Source organism: Chinchilla lanigera, unplaced genomic scaffold, assembly GCF_000276665.1.
Source record: "Chinchilla lanigera isolate Chin_1 unplaced genomic scaffold, ChiLan1.0 scaffold00004, whole genome shotgun sequence".
In the NCBI taxonomy this organism is placed as follows: domain Eukaryota; kingdom Metazoa; phylum Chordata; class Mammalia; order Rodentia; family Chinchillidae; genus Chinchilla; species Chinchilla lanigera.
In genome coordinates, this window is record NW_004955405.1 from 5827142 (window position 1) to 5848508 (window position 21367).

Genomic DNA, 21367 nt, shown 5'->3' on the forward strand with positions numbered 1-21367 from the left:
ATATTTCATACTCAGAGAATCTGGGCAGAGAGAACCTCAAAAATCCAAATTCCTTATTTTCTTGTATATTTTTAAAAACTCCTTTTATTCTTTTCACTTAAAAAAAAATTAACTAAAAGAAAGTGGATAAATTGATCCAACCCATCAGTTAATAAGTGAGGCAGTCATCCCAAAAGTGTTGGGCAGATTGCCTGAAACTCCTGACTCACACAGGTTGGTTAGTGCTGGAACTAAAACCCGTATTTCTCAAGGACCCTATCCAAGAAACTCCTGACTCACACAGGCTGGTTAGTGCTGGAACTAAAACTTGTATTTCTCAAGGACCCTATCCAAGGTACCTTGCAGGATAGCTGGCTTCAGACTGACAAGGGCCCTTGGGGGTCATGGGGCTGGGCTTCCATCCAGAGCAAGAGCCTTGCTACAACACACTGGGGTCTGATTAGTGCTTCTTAGATATGTCCTCAATTACAGTCCCTGGCTACAAAGAGCCTCCCCATTATCCACTCAAATTTACAAAATAGCCTTAGCTGGCAAGAAGACAACCTGCCTTCCTTAAAACTTCTCTTCACATACTTTTTTGACCTGCTTTCTGGCCCACTTCGTTTATTTGGATAGTGTTATGAAATCTCTAAAATCTTCTTTATTACAGACCAAACATCTTGACTTCTTTTTCTATATCACCTGGCACAGCATGGTTTTCAGATCTCTCATTTTCATGTGGAAGTTTCTCATTTTTCAATGCCCTAATTAAATTTGGGCATCTTGAAATGAACCCAGTATGCAAGTAGACACTATAGGAGAATACTTTTTCCTTTGATTTGGAATGTGTAGTATATTCATGACTCACAAAATTGCTGCATGAGATTATTTGCAATCAAGTCATGACTAATAAAATATTATTTAGCAGGCACCAGTTAGAGAAGTTGTGGATAGTATGGTGAAATATCTCCTTTATAAAATAAGGCAAGGAAGATGCAAGGAGGTCAAGTAATTTGGTAAAGCTAACTATTTGAAATATTCTGAACATGAAAGATAGGCTAAGTCCAGGTAGTTCTGCCTGTAATGGCAACTTTTGAATCTAGGTATGCACATTTACATCTAGCTTTTTAATTTTACCTTAATTCCAGGAAGTTCAGGGTAAATTTCTTAATACTTGCCTTCCCTCCAAGTAGTGGTTATCCTCCATAAATCGGATATGCCTGCCTTTTATGCTCCTGTTATAATCCCTGATAACATCATGGTGCAAGGGTGAGGCAAGAACAGACAGCTTGTCAAGAACAGTGCTTAAAACTTCTTTCCCATCTAATGCCATTATTTTTGAGTTGTTTAGTTCTACTAAACATAAACCCATTGTACACTATCCAGGTGACATCTTAGTGTCTTATTCACATGCGTATTAAGAAAGAATATACCAACTTTGTCATAATTGCAGTGCCCACTTGCAACTGATTTTTCTTTAGCATTGTAGTTTATTATTTATTACATCCTCTACAAGTTAGTTTGCACCTATGGCCTACCCTAACTCAACACTCAGCAAATGATAGCAACTATTAATATCTTTATCACTGCTGGAAGACAGTTCTCCCTGATTTCTCATGTGGCCGCATGTTCTGACTGTCTGTTCAAGGCTGCTTATACAGCAGTTGCCTTGGAAGATAAAGTCAGTCTCAGCCTTTGGAGTAACTGGCAGCAGGTCTACTTCTCAGCACACAAAGACTCAGGTTCCCTAGGGCAGAGGCCTTTACTGAAATGCATAGATGTCATCTGACCCTCTTTGTGTCGCCTTTTGAGAACTCAGTCTCAGGAAACTACCACAAAAATGATGCTACTCTGGGTAGTGCTACTGCTGTGACTAATAACTGTCCTTTGTCTCTGACCCAAGAGACATGTCCTCTGTCGGCAGCCGTAAAACCAGTAGCTAAGCGGAGAGCTGGCAAGCAAGGTGAAACCCTAGGGCTTTCCTGATCAACAATGATCAGTTCTAAAGACTGAAGTGGAGCTTGGTGTTTATCATCCTGGTGATACCCAGGCTCTCACTGGTGCTTTTCTAGCTCTGCATTACTATCTCACCAGCCAGTGGGCTTCCTATTTGAAACCCCAAAGAAGCTTTCCCTACTTTTGGTCTTTTAATATCGTCTCCATTCACTATGACTAACAACAGAGTCTCCTTTATTAAATCTGAAGTTTTCTAGGTACTTGGAAATGTACTTCTGTTTCGGGATCATCATGTTCTCAGTAGCAACTTGAAACCTCATGACTAGCCACTTTACTACCCTGGTTTTCATTTCCCCTTAACCTAGTTTATCCTCCTCTATCTGGTCTGAAATTCATGCTCTTCCAACATGAATGAAGTTTTGCTTTCACTGTGTCATGGTTAATAGTACACTATCTGCCTGAAGCAGTGACTTCATTATTCCCTAATTCTACTTTTCCTGCCAGGAGAGGAAAAAAAAAAATGACAGTGATTGCATTTTCCTGAGCACTACTATTACCTTTTAGGCACAAGTGTACTTTGAGAAGTTAGCATTAAACTTTTAAGGAAGGAGACTAAAGTGGAATACATTTCAAGTGGCCCTTGCAATCTTGGGGATTGGAAACATCTGTCTTGCAGTCTGGTGGTTAGCAGCCAGTGCTGAAAGTCAGGTGGCCGGGCTCTGGAGCAGAAAAGAGAAGACTCCCTGCGGGGTGGGGCTGCTGTCAGACTGCAGGTCTCCAGCTCACCCCTGGCATGCAGTATTGAGGGGCACCACTCTTGAAGCAGGGATAGCAAGGGCAGTGGGGAGATAGGAGGGGAGACAGTGTCAAAAGAATTTATGAACCCAGTGAGGTGCCAGAATGTAATCAATATGAAATTGCTGAAGATCAATTCTTAACAGGGGTGAAAAACAGAAAAAAGAATCTCTTATATACTTCTAAGATGAGAGAAATAGCATAAAATTGGAAGCATTTCCAAGCATAAGTAGAAGGATTGATTTAGGTAAGATTTTTCATAACTATGAAACGAAAGGTCAGTTTCTAAATCCACATTTCCTTATTTTTAGTATAAGAGGATATTAAAAATATGTAAAACAATAGTCAAAATAAATGAGTCTGATTCATATTTTTGCAAAAGATTTTTCTGTACATCTCCATTATCTAAGCTTCCAAACAATCTGCAAATATTGTCTTTAATACAGAAATGAACACAGATAAAAATTAGCTATAGAAGAATTTAGTAGAAATTCAGCAATGAACAATGATCCAAATTTTAATGGCTTTTCAAAGTCCAACAAGCACAACATCATGGTAAATGCTAGATGGCTTCTGAGTTCTCCAGGACAAAGCCTGTGAAGAGCTTATTTCCTGTCAGAGATATTCTGTCATTCTTTGTTTGTTGTTATCAGTGAGGGAACTTCCACCCCAAAATCCATAATTTACAAAACCTCCATGTAAGTATTTGTTGCTCGTGGCATACCTGTAAGGCAGTGGGGGAAGCATTCACATCACCTCTTTCCCAGAGGAGGAAACTGAAATCTGGCGATCCTAACACACTTGCCTAAGGATGCAGAGCTGGTCATCAGCAAAGCTAGATTCCAGTCACAAGTCATTTAGCTTCTTCTACACCATGGCCTTTCATGGGTTTCGGTTAGGGCCTTTGTAGCTGTTTTGACAGAACAAAACCCTTTGAAGAGAATATGCCTCCATCTGGCTCTGCAGTGCCTTCTGTGACATGGGATGCCTTCTGTGGATGCGCATGTCTTCTGTCGGATCCCCCAGGACAGCCCCACCCTAGTCTCAGCTGCCTTTTACAGCACATGCCGTCCCACATAACTGGCAACTTGAGATATTTGCACTCTAGGTACTTGACAGGGAATATCTGACTCACTGCCTATCAAAAGCTCAATTGAGCAAAAAAAATATTTACGGAATCCACTCTGAAGGGCATGCCACCATTTACCCAGACAGCAAAGTCTGTCCCGGGACTGAGCTGAGCAGCTGAGCATTGTGCTCTGGATAGAATGGAATTGTGCTCCTGCAGCACTATTGTACTGAATGTACACTTGGGCCTTACACAATCTAATTCCATCGAGGGATACCAGCAGGTGAAACTCACTGTAATTTTTATTTTAAAAATGTTGTTAATTTATATTAACAAAATGTCCTCTTCATAAGAAGCAAATAAGAACAACCGAGTCTTTTCTGGGCATATTTTTTTCCCTCATAAAAATGTGGCTCCTCGAACTTCCCCCACCTCCCTTTTGCAAGTCTGAAAGAGTCAGTTCATGATCTGTTGCCGGAAAATATGCCGGGAGTCACACCAAACATTTCACATTCTAATTGCTCACTTGATTTCACCTTATCTTTTATAAACTTATTTTTTCCATTTTCTTTTTCAAACAAGTTTAAATTTTTCCCTTCCAATCAAAAGGAACCTGTTTTTATAAACCATTTTGAAGCACTTCTTTGTAAGTAGGTTTTCAATAAATCCTACTTCTAAACAGGGCTTAGAATCAGGAGAGAATGAGATTTACATACATATACCTGGGCTCTGGCCTCTTTAGTTTTTTTATAGGGACTTCTTCAAACCAAGGAACTTGGGACTCATGAATAATAAAGGAATGTCTACTTAAAAGGGGAAATATCTCTGAGCTTCACTGAGAAATGTCAACTACTATCTTACAAAATTCCAAACAATAACATGTTAAACAAAAACATCTCCTATACAGTTACATACCTAAGGACATTTTAGCTTTCTACTTTATCCTAATATGTGTTACATGTGCTTCATTATTTCTATGTAGTAGATCTGTACTATAGTTTATTTTATCATTAATTTTCACCTTAGCTGTATCAAGAAGAATTTCATCAATAAAAATTTCCCAAAGGCTACTGATGTCCTGTAGTTGACAAATCCAACACTTTTTATTGTTCTTCCTCTGTCTTTATATTTTTCAGTGTCATCACTGCCAGCTACCTCCTCTATCTTGAAGACCTCTTTACCTTTGAGTTTGGAGATACTCTTAAACTGTGCTTGATTCATTTATCCTTACAAATATTCATTCTTTCATTCAGAAATGGTCACTGACTAGCCACTCTAGGCTAGGCACTGTGTGTGTGCCATGGCCTTTGCTATCTGCCTTGTTCTGTCTGATTCTGTTTCGTTTCTCACCACACCCAAACCTGCATGGGAATATGTCTGCAGAGACAAGGAAGCAGAGCAAGAAACCCTCTGGTGAAAGCGCCCCATCCCGCCTCCAGCTTAGCTGGGCTACTTATGCGCTACCCTGGGGTTTCTCTGAGAGCCTGGCCAGGAATGAGGAGGTCTCTTGTCACTCACGATGCCTTGTATAATTAAGTTCATGCCTCCTTTTAGCTGATTCACATCAGCAGATGACGTGACATTGTCACTGTTGGGTGACATCCAGCTGGAAACATACCCAGTTTTGGACACAATGAGAAGAATCAGAGAGGAGGAAATTGCTCAGAATTTTCCTACAAATGCCTTGAAGTAACACCCATGTCTCTTGACATGCTCATCCTGTGCTCTCCCAGAAAAGGTGTGTCATCTCCAATCCTGTGAAGATTGGAAAGGGCTCTAGTAACAATAAACTGTGTGTCCAAAACGCACAATAGTGAGAAAATGGGGGCTTGGTCTGCACAGCAGGAGATGGTGATTGCCACCCAGAGAAGCCTTGGAGTCAGGCGCACCTGAGTTTGAATTCTGCCTCCCTCAGTCATTAGCTGTGAAATCCTGACTATGTGCATTAATTTTCTTAGCCCTACTTTCTTTACTGTTAAAGTGGAGCTCATCCAAACTTCCAGAGGTGCACTGAGGAATAAATGAATTGAAGAATATGCTGAATAAATGGTGATAATACTTTGTATTATTTCCAAACTCTAAAGCACATTCTTGCCTTTGTGCTTCAGAAAAATGTACCTTTATAAGAAAGGTAGTTCACAACAGACAATTAGTGGAGATAGGACTTCTTATTTAGGTGAGTCTGTTGTGTCTTGTGTTTGTTCCTTGTGTTATGGTCTTGGGTACATATTTCCTTTAGAGATCTCAAGCTTTCTCCAGCTTCATTTTTATAAACAGAAGTTCTTTGATGCACACCAAATTCAATACAGCACCGCCCTGGGCACCTGGCTTCAGGTGGTAGGCAGATCAAGAAGCGATTTATCATTTCCTTTGCTTCCTAGTCAAAGGCAGTGGAACCTAAAAACGCAAGTGTCTAGCTTTATCAATTTACTGTTATTTCTTTCCTTCATCTGAAAGTGCAATTATCCTGGTTAGGAAGCCAATTGCACTATGCGCGTGGAGCTGTGGCACAGCCCTCCGTTTCGATCGCACACTCTGAAGGCTGCATCTTGAGCCGCAGACCCTGACCATTCCAGGAAAGCAGGACACCATGAGCGCCTCCCTGCTCCACAAAAAGCACAAGGCAATGCCCGCTTCTCTTTAAACTAAATGTCCAAAGATAAATAAATGAATAAAATAAACTAAATGTCCTTGTTGGCAAAGGCCTTGATGGATAGGTGGATTCAATGCTAACCTTGACTCTAGACAAAAATAAAATAAAATAAAGAGCTCTGTAAGTCTGCTAATCTTTTCTCCTGCTAAAAATTTGGGGAGCTCTGAGGGTCTGTGAAAGTTGCTTTGCATTGGAAGTGAAAAAAAATGAATATTTGATGTGTGTAAATACAAGCCTGTTAGTGATTCTCGATTGTTCAAGTTTAAGGTATGAATAATGCTTAAGGAATTTTGTTATTCTCTTAGTCTTGCTATTGTTTGTGTAGGTGAAAGTACAACACCTAAGGAAAAAATGTTCTGGGTCACACCAATTATAAATACCAATATCTCTACCTGAGTGCGTGATAAAAGAGCTTTTCAGCTACGAAGAACAAGACTAAAAATGGATGCTTTTCTGAGGATGAGAGCAGGAAAGGGAAAAGGAATAATGCACGATAATGATAACCCAGTTCTACATTTGCCCCTCACGCTTTGTACTCTGTGCTCAGGGAGGGGGAGCAATGCCTTTCCCCTCAGAGAAGGCAAGGACCAGTACTGGATGAGGATCTCCATGTCCACAGTGTCTTTTATTTGAAGACCTCAGCGTTCTTCAGAAGCACTCAGCAGTCACACTTCTGAAGCAGTGTTCACCACATGCATGCACACTTGATGTGGGAACTAATCAGGAAAGAAGCCTACGACTTGTCAGAGACCAAACAGAAAACTGAATTTAGGACTTTTAAATGCCTCGTTATTTTTTACTTAAAATAACTTCATCTTTCTGATTATGACACAGTTAAAACAGAGCCTTTTGAGCTGATCTAGTTTTAATCAACTGTAGGCCCATTTTGAAAGGCCTCACTATGGAACTGGTAAGTGCTAAACATAAGCAGGAAGTTGGCAACAATTCCGCCCGGAGAATTACAGAAGGAAGAATCTGTGGGTAAGAGCCTGGGCTGGACTGAAGCAGGAGGAGCAGGGCAGGGGTTGAGAGGTGTCCAATTCCTCTGACCTTTAACCTTGTAATGGGAACAGGCTAGATTCTTGAGCCAGGCCACAGATAGTCAAGGTCTGTGTTGATCCACATATCTCTCTGGACAGTCTGTGGATTTGGGCTGTTTTTTGCTCCCTAAAATGACCACATGTCTATTCAGAAACAGAGTCTTTGTCATTCCATTCATGCTAAAGATCTGCAAAAGTGTCTGAAGTGTCGAAGATAAAGAGAAATAAAACTTGACCTTTTATACTCCTAGGGAAAAAATGTCAGTCCCTGTATATTTTAAAAATATGTGCTTATTTCTAGTGTACAGTTCTCCAAGTCAGACATTTAGACCGTCAAGTGCATCAGAGCAAACATATTTACCTCATCGTTTCTTTCCTGTGCACCGTCACGTACATTTCGTAGACTCTCCCTTGGGGAATGGCCCCCGCAGGAATCAGCAAGCTCACTCCTGAACAGCAAAGAGAAAAGCAGCCTTGTAAGACCTATGAATCAAAAGGAAACTTTGGGAATGCCTTTGCAGCAGCCACAGGGAATGAGATGACTTTTCTGTGAGCATGTAACCCTAAGCCTGCCTTGTTTTCTCTAAAGACATGTAAATATTCATAGCTGCCCTGCCGTCCTTCCTCCTGGGCCTTACTTGTTACCACAGCTTGCTCTGGGCTGTTATGGAATTACTTAAAGGAATGAGGTAATTTTTTAAACTCTTGTTTTATTTAAGGAACAAGACAGATGGTTCCACTGTTGTTTTCCTTGTAAAACAAGGGGGAAACCAAAAACTGCTATTAAAATTTCAAACAGCTATAATGATGCATTGTTTCTAATTACAAAAAAAAATCCCCACAGGATTCACAGAGTTAGGGAAACGCTAACTCCAGCCTATCAAAAAACAAACAAACAAACAAACAAAAAACAAACAACTTTATTTCTGAAATACCAGGTTAGCATCACTGTTATTCTGCAATAGAATACGAACTGGTGAGGAGCTGCTTTTATAACCCAGACTTCTAGGAAGTTAACAGCTGATAGTCTCATTTTAGTTGGTTACTACTTAGTCACTAATTGGCATGCTTTAGGATGGCACAGAGACGGAGCTGCACTCTATGCTAACTGCCTAACAGCAGTGTTTGAAAACCTGAGTTTTCATCAGGAGCACCTGCAGGGCTTGTGGAAGTCTGACCCAGAGTCCCTGATTCAGAAGGTCTGGGGGTGAGTGGGAAAATTTGTTGTCCTAATAAGTTGCCAGGTGATGCCCGGATGGTAGTTTGGGACCCACTCTGTAACAACCACTGGCGTGCATTACTGGTCACTGTCACAAGGAGTGACTCGGGTGGCCAGCACTCTGAAGATGTTTGCTCCACCATTTTATTCCCATGGAATTCAGTTGAATCCAGTGCCATAGAAATCCAGAGTAATAAAAATGACTGTGAGCACTGTGCTCGGCACTGCCATGCATGCCAAGAAGTAAAGGATATGTTTCCTGTTTCTGACATGTTTCTTGTCCTGAGAAACATATAACACAATCAGCAAGAAAGTGGAATATGCTGAGTGAGCGGGATGCAGCAAGAACACTTGCCTGACTATGTTGAGCGAGCTCAAGAATGGAAAAATGGAGAGATAAGGGGAGGTGCTGCTCACAGGTCCTCACAGAGCTGTTCGAGGACACGGAGGCTGGGCCTTCTGGAGAAGGAAGGTAGCCCTAGGGCTGTGGTGCTGTGGGAAGTGAAATATCGAGTTCCCCTTCCAAATGGTCTAGGGAGAGCACGTAGTGGGAGCAGGGAGACCACGCATGAGGCCGCCGAGACTCAGCAGGATTTTTCCCACTGTGGAATCATGAAATGTACCTTCATCTTTGTTAAAGGGATGAACACATCACAGGTGTAAAAAGAATAATGCTTCGCATACACTGGTAACTCTTGTTACTCTTGTAAGTGAAATAGTGTAGTTGATCGCCACTGTGCCTCTTCCGTATTAAGAATTTGAAACATGTTTGCTTCCTTTCTTTCACTTAAGAAACCCTTATAATACCACATATGAAAAAGTGGCTGGTGTAGAAAAGAGAAAGGAAAAGCAGACTGCCCTGAGTACCACAGGGAAAAGAAGTGCCTTAGAAATAATTACAGCGTTTAATGGAAGAACAACAGAATGTTTGATGTAGTCATTTGGTGCACTATTATAAGTATACTTCCATGTCACGATTTTAAAAACATGCAAATAGCATAGCTCAAGAATTAATGAGAAAAAGGTGAAGTTTTACAAGTTTACCTGTGTAAAAATGTACAGAAAAAGGAAAAATGGAATTCTGTTTAATATTCCAATTTTATTAAACTATCTTTTTAAAGGTGTGGGGTGAAATGCTTCCCAGGCTTGAACTGAGGGACTGAATAAGAACCATGGGGCGGGGGACATAGCTCAGCGGCAAAGAGCCTGCCTGGCAAGCACAAGGTCATGAGTTCGGCTCCTGGTACCAAAAAAACAAAAACAAAAACAAAAAAACCAGTGAAGGTTTCATATTCAGGCCTGGAGATCCATGGTCTGTATATTATTTCACTGTATTTTTTTGCTATGACATTAACACATTAGGTTGACGAAGTTGCTTTCCATTACTGTATTTAAAAATTCACAGCTTTGCCCAAAAGAACGAAGGTAGATTCAGAAAGGAAGCTATTAGCCCTCTAATGACCCAAGACTGCACGCCCATTGCTACTATTGATGAATGATTACTGATCTTTACCCCAACATTGCCAGTCACTACATGAAGCTCACCATGAAAGACCTCTACATGGCTTTATCTCTAGGTGCAAATAAAACTACATAGCAAGCTACAAACTAAATAATACCTGAAAAGGACATCTATGGGGTGGGGATTATAGCTGGGTATATCAGAGGTCTGAGTGAATTTTTTTTTTTTTTTCTGGTACCAGGAATCAAACTCATGACCTTGCGCTTGCCAGGCAGGTGCTGTGCCGCTGAGCTAAATCCCCAGCCCCTTGAGTGAATGTTTTATAAATACCTTATGGATAAAAACTCTGGAGTGAAGTTAATGAATGAAGATACTAAGTTTATTTTGATGTGTCTGATCATCTGAAAACTAATATTCAGAACTTTTCTTCCTTTAGTAAACTGAAACTGGACCAATCCTTATGTTTTCTAATTAATCGTCATTTTAAGGTATAGGGACTGCAGCTAGGGCCCCTGGCTTGATGGTGCCTTTGGAAGTTCTACTAGAAAAAGAAGGTCAATGACAGTTCTAAACTATAGCTCAGCTGAAAGTTGTGAATAAAATATTTCTAGAGGAAGTGTTTGCAGAATTGGTTGGGAAAGATAAATGGCTTTGCTGATTTTGTCTGAAGAAATATTTGATTTATGCTGAAAGCAGATTCGGCTTAGATAGGCTGTGCGTAACTTTTTAGGTCTAATGAAAACAAGACTGAGCACAAAGAGTACAGTTTCAAGCTGCGTCATTTGAACCTCCATGATTACCTGAGTTGGGGACAATCAGGTGACCCCCGAGGGAGTTGAAGGTGCCAAATGCTGTACAGGATGGATCCGTCTGCCTGGCGAGGCTCTGGTTCTTCAGGTTGAGAGCCTCATTCTCCAGCAAAGACTGTGTCATCTGGGGGGACAGCTTGGACGTAAACTCAGAGAGGTCATCTTGGGGAGTGACAGCGCCCGAGGTATTGTACACTTTGATTTTCAGGTTGGGCAGTGGATCGAGAATTGGAGAATTGGTCATTGGGATTTTGTCAGAGACATCATGCAGGGCGTAGACAGGTCCCCTGTACATGGCGGCCGCTGATGTGAGGTCTGGGGGCACCGCCAGGAGGTCTGAGTCAGAAAGAGAAAAGAATTCCATCTGAGTTCTCCACTCAGGAGACCTGCATTAGTCAGACTCCCCACCCACTCTGAACCAAAAGCAAAGCACTCAGCTAATACTGGAGGTGTGGAGACTAGGCTCTGCTAAAATCATGGCAGACAGGTGACCAGCAGCTGTATTATTATGGGACATTTTCAAGTGGCCCAGCTCATTCTGTGTTTAGCTTGGAAGCTCCTCATCACATTGAAGTTATTGAGCTATTTCAGCAGATAGTATTGGACACTAAGCCCCACAAGGAGGTCACTGTTTGGTAAGAGTTTCCCTTGTCTGTACTGGATTTGGTTCATCTGTAAACCACTGCATTTAAAGCGATACAAGACAACTTGTCAGAAAAGGAGGACAAAGAACCCAGGGAGTCAGTCAATAAATTGATGCCTTTCTCAAAGATGGAAGTTAAAAAGTAGGACAGAGAACACTGTCAGAAAGGGATAACCTGGTCCGTTCCAATTTGTTTTGTGGACTGACACCAACCCAGTAATGAGAGAAGTCAATGAAAACTGCTGTCTTCATTGAGCTTACATTCTAGCTGAACTGGATGATGCAAATGTCACCAGTTTTGAGGACAGGGAAACTGCTCACACAAGGAGCAGGCTGCGGAGCGGAATGCCTACTGACCTTGTCTGGCTGCCTTGATGTTCACAGGCTGGAAGCCCCCATTGAGTGCTGAAGAGTCAATAATATCGGACTCAAAGTCCCGGTGATTCTTGCGATACACGAACAGGGCCACGACAACAGAGATCGCCAGGCACACTAGCACTGCGATCACGATCCCGACATAGAGAGCCACGTCATCTGAGTCAGGAGCAGCTAGAGGGGAAGAAAGAAACATTGGACCAACTACTTATAGAAATTTCCCACAGTGCACATATGTATTGCTATAATTTTTTCAGACGTTTATTGCCTTTTTTATAGGTTAATTTCAAATCTATTTCGAAAGCTATATAAAATGACTGTGGCCTTTCAGTGGAAAATTATCTCTGATTTCTTTTTCTTTCTCACTCTGCATCAATCCACCCACTAATCTATCTTATAATTGGGCAGCATAACAGACCATTTATTACAGCATATAAAGAAATCAGAGCTAAAACCATCCCAACCCACAGAGAAAAAATAAATTTATTACTCCTTTCAGGTGAAAAAGTTTAGAACAGTTTTTTAATTCACTGATAGTTATTTAAAAAACATAAACACCATTAGAAATACATGGCATGTTCTCAGTCCATATATTTATTGAACCAGAATATTTTCCTAAGTATCATTCCAGGTCATAAAATTACTTTCCCTACCTCTCTTCTTGCTTTCTCCTAACTCAGTGCACGGGTGGGTGGGAACAGTGTAACTAAGCAAAGCAAATACTAACAGCAAACACTGGACCAAAGAGGTGTGCTTTCTGATGGCCCAGGTTGGGGGTCAGAGGTTAAGGCCATGATGTTCTCAAAGTCCAGACTTTTGGTACAGACACAATATCACCTCGAAGGACATTGAGCTTTTTATGGGCCCTTGTGAGAGAGTTACATTTGAGCTTCTCGTTCCTGGAATACTGATAGCTCTAGAGTGTAGAATATACTATGGCAGGTAAAGGCCTGGATCAGTAACCAAAAAAGTCAGATTACCCCAGAAGCTGAGTGAGCTTTGACCAACACATGGTGTAGTCCACTGTGGGCCTATTTCTGGGTAAAAGAAGGAAAGAATTTCTATAAATGCTGCCTGTTTCCTTGGTGGCATGGAGCATGCTTTGATCCAACAGGAAAAGGCAAGAGAACTGGTAATTAAAAATATCAGTGACAAAATTAAACCCTCGCAGAACCACTTTGCCAGCAGTAAGCCTCTGCCTGCCATATTCTCTGACCCACAAAAGACTTTGGCAAAGATAACCAAAGCTACTCTGCTCTTTGCAAGAGAGAGGGTCACTTTGGTTCTTCAGGTGGTCAAGAACCACCTCAAATTTTATGGTCAATTTTATATGCATAAGTATTTTTGGGTAGGGAGAATTTTCAAATGCATAGGTCCTGTGACCTAAAATGTGAAGAACCCATGCCCTCTCTCTTTAGTCTCACAGTCACCTGGTTGATTTGAGGAAATAACTCATTGTTTTAGTTGCCATTGGCACATGTGATAATTCACAGGCTGATGTCATGGTGGCTTCCACAGGCTGGAAGTATAAACGAATTTCCTGTTGGAAATTGCTTCATCTCTTTCAGCACATTGTGTTTAAATGTATTGTGAAAGGATTGTGGTTCTTTTAAAAAATATTGTCCTTCCCAAAGTTTTGAAAATATCCACTTTCCCATTAATGAAGTCAACATCGGTTTATTTTTTCCAGAAGATAGTGACATCCCAAATACTCTTGGTTGTGAGAGTATGGTTTTCCAAGGGCTGACTCTCTTTGCTACTGCTGGGTTTTACTTGAGGTTCTGCCACAGAATTCTAAAGTCCGGTCAGAACATTATATGTAAATTCCTAATGTTTTACTTCCGCAGGCCATAATTACTTATTCAACATCCATGATTTCTAGCACAAGATATATGCATTTTCTCAACCTTTTCCTTTTCAGCATTTGAACCCTGCCCTTTATTTCCATCAGCAAATTTCATGAATGTTTTCTGAGTTCCTGGGCTCAAGCTTTAAATGGTAGACTGATGGACTGGAAAGCTGGCAGAGGCTTGGAATGACCCTTTCTCTCTCCAGCATTGGAAATCTAATTTGTTTTTCATGTTAGAATATATTAGGCTCCTATTTTCTGTGTACACATCTGTGATCCAAAGAAAGGCAAACTGAAACTGGGGGCAATAATGTTAAATGATTATTCAGCAACATAAAATCCAGACATCAAACTTACAAGAAAATCCATATTCATTCTGGGTTCTCTGTTCAGTTGAAATAGGATAAATGAAACCTTGAAAAGAAAAAAAATGAAACAAAAATGGGAACAAAATCAAATTAATGCAGGAAACAAAATGGGAAGCATGAAAAATGGTTTAATTAAAAGAAAAGGGAAAGAAACGTGTGGCCCTTTAACATTCTGGTTCAGTACAGAGTTATGATTTTTTTGTATCCCTGTCTACGCTGGAGCCTCACTAAGAATTAATAAGTAGGCAGATTGAATTTCAGAGCAAAAACTGGTCTCGAGTCACTAACTTTGGAGTGCTTAAAGTCTTTCTTTTATTGAGCATAAACTCTAATGGATCTAATTTATTTCAGACATCAAGGGTCATTAGCATAAGGAAAATCTTTTTTCCTTATCCCTGCCATATGCTTTAATTCCCAGGACATACTCGGCAAGATTCTAAACAGTTTTTTCTTTCTTATTTAATCATAACAGCTTGCTCTTGGGCTAATAGAAATAAAGAAGACCTGTCATCACTGGTCAAAGGTTAAATACCCATTTACTGCGCTGAGCTGCGACCACCTTTCCCCGCCCCCTCCTGTTCAAATCCACTTTTTGGATTTTCTGTTGTTTCTTGTCCCTTTCATTTCATAGGAATCCAATAAGGATTGCCCAAGGGGCTGAGCAGTTTGTCAGTGCAATGGAAACTGGATGTTTTTTATTCGAAATCATTCAAAAATCAATAGGGGCGAGAGGGCATAAGGTTATTTATTTTAGGGATTCAGAAGAATGCTGTAAACTGGACAAAAATAATAACCTCATCTGAAGTGAAAACAAAGAAGTGATACTGTAAGTTTTCTTGCTAGTGTGTTCTGAAGTAGGAAACAATACTAATAATGCTAATAATACGATGTGGATGAAGACAAGAGAAAACACTTAAAAAGGGAAAAACAAAGTTTTTGAAATAAAATCTGGGAGCACATTTCACGTGTAACTTATAACTGGCACCCACAGTTCCCCAGGGGTTAAAATTGTGCAGAGTGTGAATTAATCAAATAATGTAGTGCCATTCAGATTAATCAAATGAGGGGGAACACAAAGCAAACATCCTAATAATACTTAGGGGAAAAAATATAGGAAGACTGCAAAAATGACAATTAATGGGCTCAAAAATGAAAGGTCTTTAAGCCTTTTCCAGTAAAAGCAACTCTGAATCAGGCCCAGGTAGCTGTTCTGCAGCCTGCAGAACATTTGGTCCTTACAAGCTATTTACCTATTTGGGGAACTAATTCTGGGGAGACGCACAGGGCTACTTTAATGAAAGAGAGGTTTGCTACAGCACAGATAGGTTTGCTCTGAATTAATTTTTAATGCTTTATTTTAGAGCAAAGATTGCAACCTTCTACTCAGTTTTATAAATATTATATTCCTTATCGTGGTTGTCTGAGTCCATGTATTAGGTTTGATTTTCATTTTTAAACATCTCTGTCTGGTAATAACCTTTTTCCATTTGTATTCTGTGAACTCAGTAAAAGGACATCTGGGACACATACAGGCTTTATTTTAGAAACCCAAGGATTTATGACAAAACAAGTTCAGTGTTAGCGGGAGAGCAGATAAGGATGCCACCCTTTGGAAACGGCGACGTGAAGGAGAGAAATGTTAGAGACTTATTTTTACAGCTGAGAGAGAGAGAGAGAGCAAGAAACGGAGCATGAAATGGGATACTTGGAAATGTTCTGCTGTTCACCTGGAAAATCTTGGTAAGGACGTGGACCTATGTGATTAAGCAGAAGAGCAGAGCTTAGAAAGAGACGCTTCTGTCCAGAGGCAAAAACCATGGGCTGAAATTCCATCCTCACTGTAGAATTCCTGTTCTTGACAGGCAGAGCAAAGAATAATGGGAAGGAATTTTGTAAATTTGATTTTAATTTATGCTTCCTCTTATTTAGATTATCCAAAAGTGAGAAGTGGTATTTTCAAAGTTTCTCAATATTTTGAAATATGGCTAAGATTTGTTTTTCTATAAGTACCGCGCACTAACTGATTGTGCCACTGGAGCGTCATAAGATTTGTTTTTCTGAGACATATTTAATTACAGCCACAGAATCAGAATTCACTTTCCCATTCTTTCAACCAATACCCTGAGCCCTATTGAAGTCTAGGCTTTGTTCTAGCCATGGGAGACACTTTCCTGCATCCAGGGCACTTACATTATATTTTCACATAAAATGTCAGTAAACAAAGTACCAGATAATTCAAAATACTCAACAAGTCCTTTTAAATATAAATTTTAAAATGTAGTATTATTGGAGATATCAGGATGGCCAACCCACAGAATTAGGGAAGAGTTTTTTCTCAGATAAAATTTGAGCTGAGCAGCTATGATGAGGAGTCATCCAGGCAAAGATCAGGAGGCAGGAATGATTCAATGTGCCAACGTCCTCATATAAGAGCAGAGTGGGAGGAGCAGGATGTGTGGGGCAAAGTGGGGTCAGGGAGGTGGGCAGCCCCCAAATCATGTAGGCCTGATGGCTCATAGAGCAGTTTTGATTTTATTCCAGTAAAATGCTAGTTCTGTGACTGAATCTAATTTTGAAAAAAAAGCACTTTTAAAAAAATAGAAAATAAATTTCAAAACATGCAAAGTGGGATTTTATGATGATTTCTGGCTTGGGAGATGCCCAGTAATGAGTATATCAATATACTTGATGAAGTGTTTACATTCCAGGTTGTGCTAAAGTAAAAACACAAAAAAACTCACTGTTAGTTATTCCTCATAGCCAATTAGGACCAGTCTAGCCAAACTGTTCCTTTCCTACATGGGAAAATTTAAAGCAGACCAGTAATAAGTGTATTCACTAATAGCTCAACACCCCAATTTACTGTTATGGAAACACTGATAAAGAGTTTTGGAAGGCAACTCTATAAAACTTTTCCATCTCTTTCAAAACACTTCTGCAATTGGAAGTAAAATATCGCTTAGACTGCTGGGATTCAGAGAACGGGATTACTGTTCCATCCCCTAAACGACGGGAGCACAGAATCACTTTCCAGTGTTTGTTTTTATGCTTGTCCATCTAATCCATCTCTTTTGGAACAACAGGGGACATTTTCTTCAGCTAATGAGGTGACCCTGCTGAGAGTTGTCCTAGCAATATTGAAAAATAACATCTCTTGCAGAACACAGTGAAAAATAATTGTTTTTAGTGTCACTACCATCACGAGGTTTGAAGTTAGGGACTGCAGTCACCTTTCCTGCCACTTGAAAGGAAGGTGGACTGAAAAACACCAGGCTATCAGCCAAGGCACTGAGCACTCATGAACTTGAGCTTGTCAGCTCCATGAACTTAAGTTTGACCCACAGCTCGGCCACTTTAGCTGTGAGAGCTTGGTCAAACTACTTCCCTTCTCTAAGCATCACTTTTCTAAAATGTGTGAGGGCTACCAATACTTGTTTCTACAGCTGTTGAAAGGATAAATGAGATTTGTAAAGTGCTGGTCCATTGCAAGTAATCAATAAATGATGAACAATTACATCATGGTGCACATGCTAAGCTGGACTAAGACGCTTGCTTCTTAATGATTCTATTTATAGAGTCAATGCAGCCTATTACTCAATGAGTGACCTTCGGAAACTTGTTTGAATTTCAGTTTCCCCAGCTATTACAGAGGCAGGGAGCTCAGTTCTTCTGAGAAACTATGAGCAATGGACTCGTAAGCACTGTGTACTCTTTCGTCCTCTCTGTTGAAAGGTTTGTGCTTGGCCTTCATCACTTCTGGCAAAGACACAGAGACAGGTTTCAGAAACAACTTTTCAGGGCCAGAGTTTACATTGACACTGTTTAACAGGTTTCTCAATCAGCAATGGTACTACTGTTAATGGAGGTGCCTTGAAAGGAGGAGGGGTGCCGATGCTGTCATTGTCACATGATTTGGGGTTGTTTTTAGCATTTAGTGAGTGGGGGCCGAGCACACCGAGTGCCCTGCACTGGGAGAGCAGTCTTGCCATGGAAGAATTGTTTAGAACAAGCGCGCCTCTGCAGATGACAACTATGAGGGTCGTCTCTCCTGGACTGAGAGAAGAAACATAAGCCTGGGGTCTGAGGAAGGGAAGGGCGCAGCAGCCAATCCGGAGAGCCAGTCCAGAGTGGGCCATAGGGCAGCTGCTTATACCTTGCAAGTTCTTCTTCAAAAAACTTTTAAAGGAAATTTATGTGTGAAAGAGGAGATTTCCTAACCTGGGGGAGCAGGGACTGGAGGTTTGACTGTGAAGAGAAACTAAGTTTCACTTAAAGGCATAAACAGTTAGAAAACAGGAGCAGGCATTTTATTTATTTATTTATTTGTGGGGATTGAACACAGGGCCTTATTGAGCTAGATCCCCGGCCCTTTGTGTTTTCTTGAGGCAAGGCCTTACTCACGTGCTGAGTTACCCAAGTTCAGCTCGAACTTGCCTTCCGCCTCCCTCAGCCTCCCAGAGCCAGGAGCAACAGTGTAAGCATGAGCGCCAGGCTCCTTTTGTTTGCAAGTCTCTTGTAATTGCTGACCCATCCTTTCCAGAGATCAGCTAGTACAACCGTTTCAGATGAGGAGACCAAGCCCCACACGTGGGAAGTGATATTTTCAAAGTTACTCAGTAGTTTGAAATACAACGAAGACTCGACTTCAACCTTCTCATCAGTAATGCTGGACGGTGTGCAAGCTTTGCCTTGTCCAACCCCAAACCTCTAGCCAAAATGGAAAACTAGGATTTTATAAAGTGTTCCTGCTTGCCTTAAATACTTACTATATTACAACATGGAGTTGGTTCTATGACTTGAGTACATATAAGTTGATTTGAGGATGCTGTATTTAAAAAAGGGACATTGATTCATATCCAACACAGGGCCGAGCACGCAGATTATACATATAACATACGCACTCAACTGTAGTTCATAAGTGCACTAACTGTATTCTCTACAAATTTAAGCCTCTAAGTAGCTAAGAATTCAGTTAGTTTCAGTCATATTTATCAACTTGAAATATACTGGAGAACTTCATGACTTTTCCCATTTTATAATCCTATCTTTACAAGAATCTTTGTTCCCAATGGATTTTCCCCTCTCCTTGACCTGGCTGTGTTGCTACAGTAAACCAAAATGTGGGCTTTTTCTTGCCCCAGTTATAATCTTCTCGGATGCAAATGTTCTTATTAAAACCTCAAGGGCCATTCAAAATAAACCTGCTTGGAGGCTTCTCTTTTTTCCTTTCAGGTCAGTTCTTATCTTGCAAACCCATCAGGGCCGCACTAATGATGTCAAAGGTCAGGTCTGTCAAAGCCATCAAGGGTCCTTTATTGTAATTTACCACCCTTCTGAGAGTCTATTTATTGATGGGGCTTATGGAACTGCAAATAAATGAATACATAAATTCTAGGACATGGCAACAAAAATTGAGAAGAACATTTGGTTGTCACCGATGTCAGTCACCCAAGTTTGCCATAGTAATCTGCAGCTCTAGCCCTCAGGACAGCTGGCCCTGCTGCACTAAGCTGGTCCAAGTCCTGCTCCTAACAGTCACCAGCCACACCCTTCTCAAAGTGAATGGCAGGTTACTGACATCCCATATGTGAAGTCTTACCTCCCGACTCACAGTAGGTGCAGTGCAAATACCTGCAACTTAGCAGATCAGTTCAGCAAAATCAAACATGGCAGCTGCCCAAGTGTTTTCTGGCAGCAGACTCCACCCACATCAGTGCTTTCAGGGAATGATACATAGCTAAATTAAAGGTGATGATACTTATATCCTCCTCAGGTAGGAAAGATGTCTTATAGCAAAAGCAAAATAATGTAGATTACTACAGTCAGGGGACTGAATCTTAGAACACACTACCCTATCTGTAGAGTTTTAGGCAAACAAGAACATCTAGCTGGCGCCCTTGGGCCTGCACTTTGGTTCAGCGCTGCGTGTGTGCACAACAGTACTTTTCTGGATCCCTTGAAAGCTTTCCTGGGACTGACGACCTGGCTTTCGTCTGCTCACACTAACCTGCCTGGGCTCTATAGATGTTCATCGGGTTTCTATAGGCTCAAGTTTCTAACCACATCCCTGCTTTCAAAAGCAGGAAAATGTTTTACCAGAAAGGAAAAACAGCAAACCACACTGATTATGCCAGAGACTGTCGAGCACTGTGTTGGGCAGGCAATTCATGCACAGAATATTTATTTGCCAGCTGGGACACTACATGTATCAAGATCTACACAAACACAGCTATGACATCAGCTTCTTCCAACTACAGATAAAAGCATTCACTGTCTAACACACACAATTATGCTTTCCTATCAAACTGCCGCACTGAGAAGAACTGCCCTGGGAACTCACTAGCACTTTCCAGAATGCTTACCGTGGGTAGTTATAAACACATCATCCCAAAATCCAGACAGGACGATTTGTAAGCTAAATGATCTCTCATGTTAAATGCACCTGGGATTCCAAGGGCCCTGATATGCAATGTGTCCATGCTGAATTCACATGCAGTGAGCTCTGCTTTCTCCTCTGGAGAGAATTAATGGAATAGCTGTACGACGTGTAAATGTTTTAACGAGTGGAAAGTGCTGAATTTGAAGAATGCGTAACATTTTAATTTCTCAAAGTCAGAAAGTTCACTGATGCAGACACAATTTCACTAGTTCTTGTTTGTAAACTGCAATTTTAAACACGTCTTCTATGGCACAAGCCTTCTTCGGGAAGAAGGAATAATTCTGAATTCTGATTTGAACTCTTACATATGCCTGTTTACAACTTCAAAGTGAAAATGGGGTTAAAAGTGAAAATCCATAGGAATAATCAAAGGAACGTGATCATCTAATGTAGTGGATTTGTAAATATAGATAAATTCTCATTTCTAAACCAAGGCACATGTGTGGCACAGTCTTTGCAGTACTAGGGACTGAACCAGGGCCTTCACACTGAGCCAAGTCCGCAACGCTTTATTTTCTTTCATTGAGACATAGTCTCCCTAACTGTCTAAGTTGTCCAAGCTGGGCTCAAACTTGCAATCTTTCTGCCACGGCCTCCCAGAGTGTTGGGATTACAGATGTGTGCCACCATGCCTGACTGACAAATTCACTAAAAGATGATAAAAGTTCAAAGTTATCATGTCTTAGTAATACAATTTTATTCTAAGATGTA

General features: G+C 40.8%; 1 protein-coding gene across 1 annotated transcript in view; it reads right to left on the reverse strand.

The window, feature by feature from the left end:
- The window catches only part of Unc5c (unc-5 netrin receptor C), a 258667-nt gene that overhangs the window by 35856 nt on the left and 201444 nt on the right, over positions 1 to 21367 (reverse strand). Inside the window, exons 8-11 of the mRNA XM_013517438.1 lie at positions 14207 to 14263; positions 11983 to 12174; positions 10974 to 11318; positions 7854 to 7941 (exon numbers count right to left, since the gene is read on the reverse strand). Coding sequence (XP_013372892.1) covers positions 7854 to 7941; positions 10974 to 11318; positions 11983 to 12174; positions 14207 to 14263 — 682 coding nt within the window. The remainder of the gene's footprint in view (positions 1 to 7853; positions 7942 to 10973; positions 11319 to 11982; positions 12175 to 14206; positions 14264 to 21367) is intronic.